General features: G+C 41.0%; 1 protein-coding gene across 4 annotated transcripts; it reads right to left on the reverse strand.

Annotated features, from left to right (window-relative positions):
• Window positions 1–314: 314 nt before the first annotated feature.
• Window positions 315–8,108, reverse strand: CBLL1 (Cbl proto-oncogene like 1). 4 transcript variants are annotated; one of them, XM_027639627.1, is made up of 6 exons: window positions 7,925–8,108; window positions 5,849–6,016; window positions 5,413–5,510; window positions 5,085–5,168; window positions 4,198–4,271; window positions 315–3,697 (listed from the first exon to the last, which is right to left on the reverse strand). In XM_027639627.1, the coding sequence occupies exons 2-6, from the start codon at window positions 5,886–5,888 to the stop codon at window positions 2,656–2,658; spliced, it is 1,338 nt and encodes a 445-aa protein (XP_027495428.1). In that variant the 5' UTR covers window positions 5,889–6,016; window positions 7,925–8,108; the 3' UTR covers window positions 315–2,655. The 4 variants fall into 4 exon arrangements, with proteins under 4 accessions (XP_027495428.1, XP_027495426.1, XP_027495427.1 ...); XM_027639625.1 differs by having other exon boundaries at window positions 5,413–5,513; XM_027639626.1 differs by having other exon boundaries at window positions 5,413–5,513; window positions 7,898–8,108.
• Between the last annotated feature and the right edge of the window lie 148 nt (window positions 8,109–8,256).

Below are 8,256 nucleotides of genomic sequence, written 5' to 3' on the forward strand. Positions count from 1 at the left end.
ATTCTCTTGGATCATATTTTTAAAAAATAATTCGCATTTTTAATTATTCTCTTTTAAAAGACATGAAAAATATCACTTATTGCATCTAGGTAACCAATCTTTATGTTAATAGTATTAAAAAGAAAATCACCACAAAGTATATGTTCCCACAATTAGTCTGCTTATTGTAAAGTATGCATGGCTGCAGGCAATCCTTTAAGGAAAGTTACAGATGGAATCACGGATAAAGTGTAAGGAGACAAGCATCTAAAGCACGGATGTTTTCAGGCCATCTGCTGGTGCCCTTTCTTGCATTCCATGGGAGACACAAGCCATCATCAAACTCCTTTTCGTTCCCTTATGTGACGTTGTTACAGGAACTTACAATGGCTAACAAATTTAAAGGTTGTCAAAGTTCTCTTCAGAACTTGAGATCTGCTTGGCAATGCCTTGGGAGGGAGATCACTGCCCCAGACAGGGATATTTATTCAAAATAAACATAATTAATTCAAATGTTTGTCTTTACAGTAAGACTTAAGAAATCCAAAGAAATCACAAGTACATGCCACCATTTCTAGGGCTGTCAATTATACAATTAAATACAATATATAAATTTTGGAACTTCACAGTAAAGTGACCAGGTATTTTGCAAAAAAACCCCAACCAACTAACCAAGAAAACAACCACCCCAAAACACAGCCCAAACCCATAAAAAAAATTAAAAAGACAGTTAACACAAGTTTTCAACCAATGGAGGCATCTTTAAAATTTGTAAATATGAAAATACCAACAGTGCCCTTGGTTACATAGGTATGCTTAAGACTCAATAAAAAACATATTTAGGTCTTCCTCTTATAAGCAAGACACAGAAACCTGACCCAAGTCCAAGTCCTGCCTGTATAGGATGACTTTTCAACTAAGTCCTCTATCGCAAAGATTTTAGGTCCACAGTCACTAAACAATTTGAGGGATCCCACCGATTTTTTGGGTGGTATGTCATTGTCCGTATGACATACATCACCTTTGCCTTAAATAGCGAAAAAATTCTCACATGTTGTCTACAGTGACATACATTCAACTTTTGTGCTTTTTGATAGAGCAAAAGCTGCTGTTTTTCCTTAATCAATTAAACTCCCTCAGCATTTTCAGAAAAGCACTTTGTCAGTAACTCCAAGAACAGGTTTGGACACAGAAATATTAAGTTTGAAGCCTTCATCTGCTTCACAGCAGACTAATATATAACAGAAGTATGCAACCTGACTTACTTCTAAAAACCAGCATGATGGAAAGAGTTGCCTTATTTCCTCACCCCCTGCAGTGGACAGGTAGGTCATTTCACAATGTGTGATTTTCCCAAACAGAGGGCACTTTGTGAGTGAATGCACTGCCCTGCACAAACACCTGCCATGCAGTGCCCTCAGGAACCACCTGTGTCCTGAACACAGAATCATCAGTGAGCCCCTGTAACACAGGTATGTCAGGCCTGATTTTGGCTTTGCAGAGTCAAAGGATATTAACCAGACATGCAGATTTCCTCCCAGATGAAGTTACATGCCGTAATATAAATGTGCCTAAGTCTGCCTCCTCCCAGTCAACAGTAACAGAAGGGGATTCTTGAGAGTTCCTCATGTGTTTGTTAGTTACTAAAAGAAAATAATGCTGGTTGGTAGAGCCATTTTTGCCTTCACATGCATACAAGATTTCACACAGGATTTCAGATCACTTCTTTCAGATTATCCAAATGTGAAGTTTTCCTACTGCATCCAGTATAAAGTGAGAGCGGCAAACACCACTTCCCTACCTAAAAGGAGCTGCTTCTCACAGACACGGCAAGCCAATTCACAAACACTTCCACACACAGCCATAGGTAAATACAATAGTTTGATTTCAGCTCATGTTTACATGTAAGCAGAGCCTTCTGAATCAAAACTAGCTTTAAAACAAACTCCAAAAACCCAAACAAAAGCAAACAAAACCCCCACAATACATCTTTTTGTGTCATGCCCAAAGCTATATCTTTGATAGACTCACCTTGCTGCACAAATTTAAAGAAAAAAAAAATGGAGAAGTTGAAATGCAGTAAATGCAGAAATCTGCATGTCTGATTTCTAGTGCCATGAATTCACTATAGGTTGAATGAGTAATGGTGAAAGGTAGTAGGAGAAATATTAAAGTTCCCTTAAGATTTCACTATGCTACTCATTTGGAAAGTATTAGTGTTGAAATGGTGTCCCAGAACTATGTGTATGTTAACTCCATATAAAAACTCACCATGTTTACAACCATATTTCAATTTAATTATTGTACACAGGTTAACAAAAACACTGGATTTAACAAAAACAATATTCAGAATGGTACAACATGTGTTCTTTTTCTCCAGAAAATAATATTACAAGTGATCATCTTAGGACAATTTAGCCACACTAGCAACAGAAGTTCTGTTAAAATGCAACTGTGGTCTACTAAGCCACTTATTTTAGCACTACAGAATATTTGAAGTCAGAGTTCTACGGCCAAGGCTTAAAAGTCATTTAAGATTCAAACCTCAAAATGTCTTACAGCCAAAATGACAGTATTTTAAAAAAACCACAACAAAATAACCCCAAAACAATTAAAAGGCTGCTGTATATAATTTTATCCTCTTCATAGCACTCTCTATTCATATAATTGCTTGTATCATTGGTAATAGGGTCTGTATCTGGCTTGATCAGGGTGATGTGGTCCAGGAAGGGGGGCCTGAGCAGGAGGCCCTTGCATCCTTGGAGGTGGAGGTGGCCCCCTGGGAGCTGGCCATATCCCTGGACTCATTCCCCCGGGCTGTGTGAAAGGGGGACTCAGAGTTCCTTGATCTTCACTGAACTGTGGCAAAGAGTTAGGATTATAGTGATGGGGAGGGGGTGCATTTACATTTACAGGTGGGCCTCCGTGCTGAGGAGGGGGAGGTCCTGGGGGAGGATGGTTCATGTATGGCGGCATCTGGGCAATGATATGTCCGGGCGGCGGGGTTATTGGAGGAGGAGCAGAGGTCATTGGTGGTGGAGGAGCTTGGCTATACACCATGTGAGGAGTACCTGCTGCCTGGGGAGGGTGCTGCAGCGGGTGGCTAATTGGTGGTGGTGGCGGCGGGGGCGGCGCGTAGTGCTGCTGTGGAGGCATTATATGATGAGGGTGCGATACCACTGGTTGGCCCTGATACTCAGGATGATGGTGAGCAGGTGCAGGGGCTGGTGGAGGTGGTTCTCGAGCACCTGAATTCGAATCATCCTGAATAGGGACAGTTATCAAGTTGCTGTGTTTCCTCGTCGAAATGCGGAAGGTGTCCTGGCTGACGGGGCGAGGGGGCGGTGGAGCCATGGACATCTCTGCAGGGGGAGCACGGATGTCTTCGTGGGGCTGGTTATAGTGCTCATGTGGCACATGCTGTAAAGGAGGTGGTGGCATCATGATGTGCTGCTTTGGCGGAATGTGGCTCATGTGATGTTTCTCGGGTGGCATTATGAAACGCTCGGGAATTTCGGCAGGTGGTGGGGCAATAGGAGGATGCACAGGTTCAATGGGAGGACGAGTAACAGGCTTTCCAGCTCTCATATGACGGTGGTTGATGTGAGCTTGTAAGTCCCTCTGTGACAGGTAAGTTCTCTTGCACCCTTGAACAATGCTACACATGAAGAGAGACCCTCGTACACACTGCTCAATTCGCTGCACAGGCTCGTTACAGCTAAATCAAAAGAGAGTATTGGTTTATTGTCATCACAGAGCTCGATAAGCGGTTTTTCTTGTTAAAAGTCAATCAGTTAACAATTAGCCAAATTAGAACTGACCATTTTCCTCCACTTTTTATCAATTTTGAAGTTTATCTAGTTTTTAAGTATCTAAACATAACTATGAAAGAATGAGGTAGAATTTTGTAAGTAACACCTCCCCCTTGCACGAATTCCTTCTGCGCATCAAGACTTAACAAGGGTCACTCTCACTAAGTAAATTAAACTGCTGTTTATTCCTTTTCAAATTAGAGCAGTAACAGGTTACTTACCCAAATACTTGAACAGCAAAGTAAACACCAATCCCTTACAATCCCAATTGAAAACTAGAAAGAACAGTGTACTCTACTCTACTCTGCTAAATGTATATAAATAAGAGCCATGCTAATAAAAGTATCTGAAATAAGATATTTACTTTCCTACATTGCCTTTAATAACAAATCTTGAGATAACTTACCCTGGACACATCTTATCTCCCTTTTTCTCATGTAGTATAGCACAGTCATAGCAGAAAACATGCTTGCAGGGTATCTAGAGACAAAAAATTGCTCTGTTAAGACACTGTAAATAAATATCTTCGTCATTTTGCAGAATACAGTTCCTCCCTCCATCACACGATTTATAATAATAAAAGTAACTAAGTTATCTATGAAGTGAACAAGCATAGAGGTGGTTAAGGGTTTACAGCATATTTACACAGAAACCTTTTAGAACAGTTTATGTTAGAGTTTGGGGTTTTTCTGGGTAGTGCTGTTTGGGTTTTTTAAGTGTTGGTAAAACATCAGCAGAAGTTTGTATTTTGCACTAATGCCAACACTGAATATCCACAGAAGCTGCACATGCAATCTGATTATGCTTGTCCTGCTGGCAAGGGAGGGAAATTTTAAAAGCATTAACTGTCATTAAGTCAGATCCTGAAGCCTCTTACATCACACTTAATAATCTAAATTAATCTCAGGGATTTTTAAAGGGACATAAAAGTGAGCAGTGTTTTCTAACTTCATTGCAAGTCTTCAACTGAGATAAAAAGCTTATTTTTAAACCTAAGTGGTGCAAGATCAAAACCCATGGAACTTGAAGGTTTTTTTGTTGGTGAGTGTTATGATTTTTTGTTTAACGTTTTCAAAATTTATTAAATCAAAGAGTAAAGCAAAATCAGTCACACAGATGGAACAAAAATACTTCAGCAATGAAGGTTCCCTGTTCCATCCTGATACTATTATGAAGTTTATTCAGATTCCTGCTGAAATCAGTAACCTCTAGAAGCCTCACACAGACAGAGCAAAACCTAATTTCACCTAAAGGGAAACCACAGCTGCATCTTTCACTGGTGCTTTTACTTACCATGCGTCCATACATTTTGATGGGCAATCCACACTTATCACAAAAATGGACCGGTGTATCATCCTTTTCCCCCAGCAAGTTTATCTGATAGGATAGAGAAGGGGGTGGGAAAACAAACCCCAACATTACTAAAGTTTCTCATTTCAATTATCATTAACACACTCATTATTTCTGAATTAGCTGAGAAGGAAGCAAGAACACTACAAACGGGACAAATCAGTCAAAAATAATGGGAAACACTTTTAACAAACAAAGTATCTACCAGGACTACCTACAGCTTGGTGTGACATACAGGCTAAGATTCATGACTTCCAATCCATGACTTTACCTTATAGTCCCAAAAGATGGGTCCTGGAAATCTCCTTTGATTGCCAAACATTTCACCTCCTTTGCATTCGTATCGCTCCTCCTTGTTATAATCAAATTCTTCTGTGGAAAGCAGAAAGAGAAGAAAGACACGAGCCAACCACAACACTTTTCTAATTGACATCAGCTGCTATTAAGAGCATGGGTCATTTATACTGAAATCATCAAATAATGCCACAGAATTTCCAGTCTGCTGAGACTATTCTACAGAAACAGAATCAAAGTAGTAAGACAGTCTTTTTTGGAAATGGGCACTATTTAAGCCCTACAGTGCAGCAGTACCTGGAAATCTGAACTTGGACAGAACCCTTGACACTAAGTCTCCAAGACTGAATAAAGTCTTGAACAAGCTGCAGAATAACACAACTCCCTACTACAGGGAATTTATATTAATTTACCTTCATCACCAGCTTGTGTCTTCGAAGGCATCCTGTTCATATTTCTTGGAGTTCGAGGTGCAGGTTTGGTTTTATTGGTCTGTTTTGAAATAAGCTTTATAGGGATTCTTCTACGGACATCAAGACCACCCAATGATCCTGAACTATTTGTTCCTTGCAAATCATTGTCTATGAAAGAAAATAACAAAAATTATATATTAATTCAGTTATTTAATAGTTTCTAAAGAGGCTAAATATTAACAGAAAGTTGTAAGAAAAGTAATGTTTAAAGCTTAAGAGTCATACAGTATATCAAAATTCAATCACTAGAAAATAAGTATCTTTGCATACAATTTCTTCCAGAAGTCAAGTCACAAAACTGTACTGGGAACAGCTGTGATTTTAGGAAGTCTAGTTGTAAAAATAAAGCCATTTAAATAAGCTGGCTGGTCTGTCACTTCTCCATTACAGAAAAAAAAATTAATTCTATAGCTCCTTTCACAGTATGGATAGCACTGAAGAGTCAATTTGTTGCACAACCCTGACAACAAAGAACTTCTGAGAAAATTTTTACAATTTATGTAAATTTTTTATTACAGTAGGAAGGAAACTAGCTTCTATATTAACTCAGCATCTTGACATATCACTTACAAGTTTATGATAAAGTTTCACAAAAATATGGGTACCTAGGAGTACGTGGTTGTATCCTGCCTACACTGAAAATTATTCCCCACTATGCACAGAATTCTCTTTAACTAGATTTAAATTTGAGTACCAGGGCAAAGGAAGCAAGAAATAGTCTAACACATGCATCAGCAGGTACAGGCTCCAATCAATAACCCAGAGCAGGTATTGCAACCAGTAACCTCCAGTAAATTTTCCTGAAACCACTGCGTAGCACCTTAGTCACACAAAACCAAAGTTATGCCCTTCAAAAATCTTCCCAGCTCACTTAGATTTTAACTGAAAATGCTGTTTTGGCAGCTGTTTCGAAGCAAGGCATGCTCAGCCTGGAAGGGGTGAGCCACAAGCTGTTTGAGCCCTGCCGTTCTGCGGGTACGGCACCGGGACGACTGCTGAGCCCGCAAGGGATTGCAGCACAGCAGCACCTGGACACTGAAACTAGGGCCCTTTAGTGATATGCCCCACTAACTACTGTCCCTCAAAGCCTACAATCATTCTACAATGCAACAAGTAGAAGGAAAAACAAGGAAAAAGAGATTGCTCTGGATTATTCAGCAGCTACCCTGAGCCGGGAAACGTGTCAGCTTCAAACTGGGACTGTGCCCTGCCAGTCACTTCACCTCAAAACTCAAAGCCTTCAACATCCTCTGACAGATCAAACTCCTCTTAGCACTGTGGTTGACATGCTTCACTCTAAAAGGCAATATGCAAAAAGGCAAAGCAATAAAGCTTGTTTTTACTTCTGGTCATTTGTTATTTGCTTAGGCTGTCCAGATGAACCTGCAAACACTCAACTATGACACAGGGCTTCCCTGGGGCCTGCTGGACCACAACATCACAGGTAAAGCTGTTTTCCACCAGAATACACGAACCCACAACACCATAAACCAAAAAAAGTCCATGCAGAACCTCAGTCCATTTGCAAATAGGGACAACTAAAACAAACTTTAAAAATCCAAAACTTGTGTATTATTTAGTCCACTGACTTGCCAAAAGGAAGCTATTAAGTTCTGGTGCTTTTCTTCCAGATACCCTTACAAGCCAGGAATATTTACATGAGTTAGCTGCTCAACTAATCCAAACTAGCAAGTTTATTAGTCATTCGTGTCTCACAGAAGGATAAGAAATTCCAGTCTGCGCGAGCATAACCAGCAGGATTACGTCCAGAAAAGAAATAAAACAAACATCCCAAGGTTGTTAAGACTACTTAGAGAAGCTCTAATTAGAGGCGATGTCATCTCCTCAAACGTCACTTTCACCACCTTAGGTTTTATTTTTGCACTTCAGGCTTTATTAAAATCCATTTATATAGGTCAGATACCACATACGTACAGATTTATAATGCAATCTTTGCTAAGGGAAAAGTAAAAAACCCCTCCAGAATACCCTAGCAAAAAGCCGACGTCCTCTCACCAATACACTGCACTCCGCCAGCACGCTCACCAGCGAAGGGCCACAGCTACGAAATCAAATTTCAGCACACGAGAGGGATTCCTCTCAGGCCACAGCTGTGGCACCAGAAAACACATTGTGGGCACCGATCCTTGGAAACGCAGCGGCCAAACGAGCGTCTCTCCGACACCTCCGGATCGCCCCAGCCTGCGGCCGGGCCCGGGCACTCGGCCGGATCAGCGCAGCCCACGGGGCTCAGCTCTGCCCGGTACGGGGGTCCCGCTGGCAGCGGCCCCCCAGCCCGGCCGAGCCCCCTCGGCGCGGGGCAGCGCCGGGGCCGCCGAGCCAGGGGC

This window comes from Corapipo altera, unplaced genomic scaffold (assembly GCF_003945725.1).
Source record: "Corapipo altera isolate COAL_440 unplaced genomic scaffold, ASM394572v1 1b, whole genome shotgun sequence".
NCBI lineage: Eukaryota > Metazoa > Chordata > Aves > Passeriformes > Pipridae > Corapipo > Corapipo altera.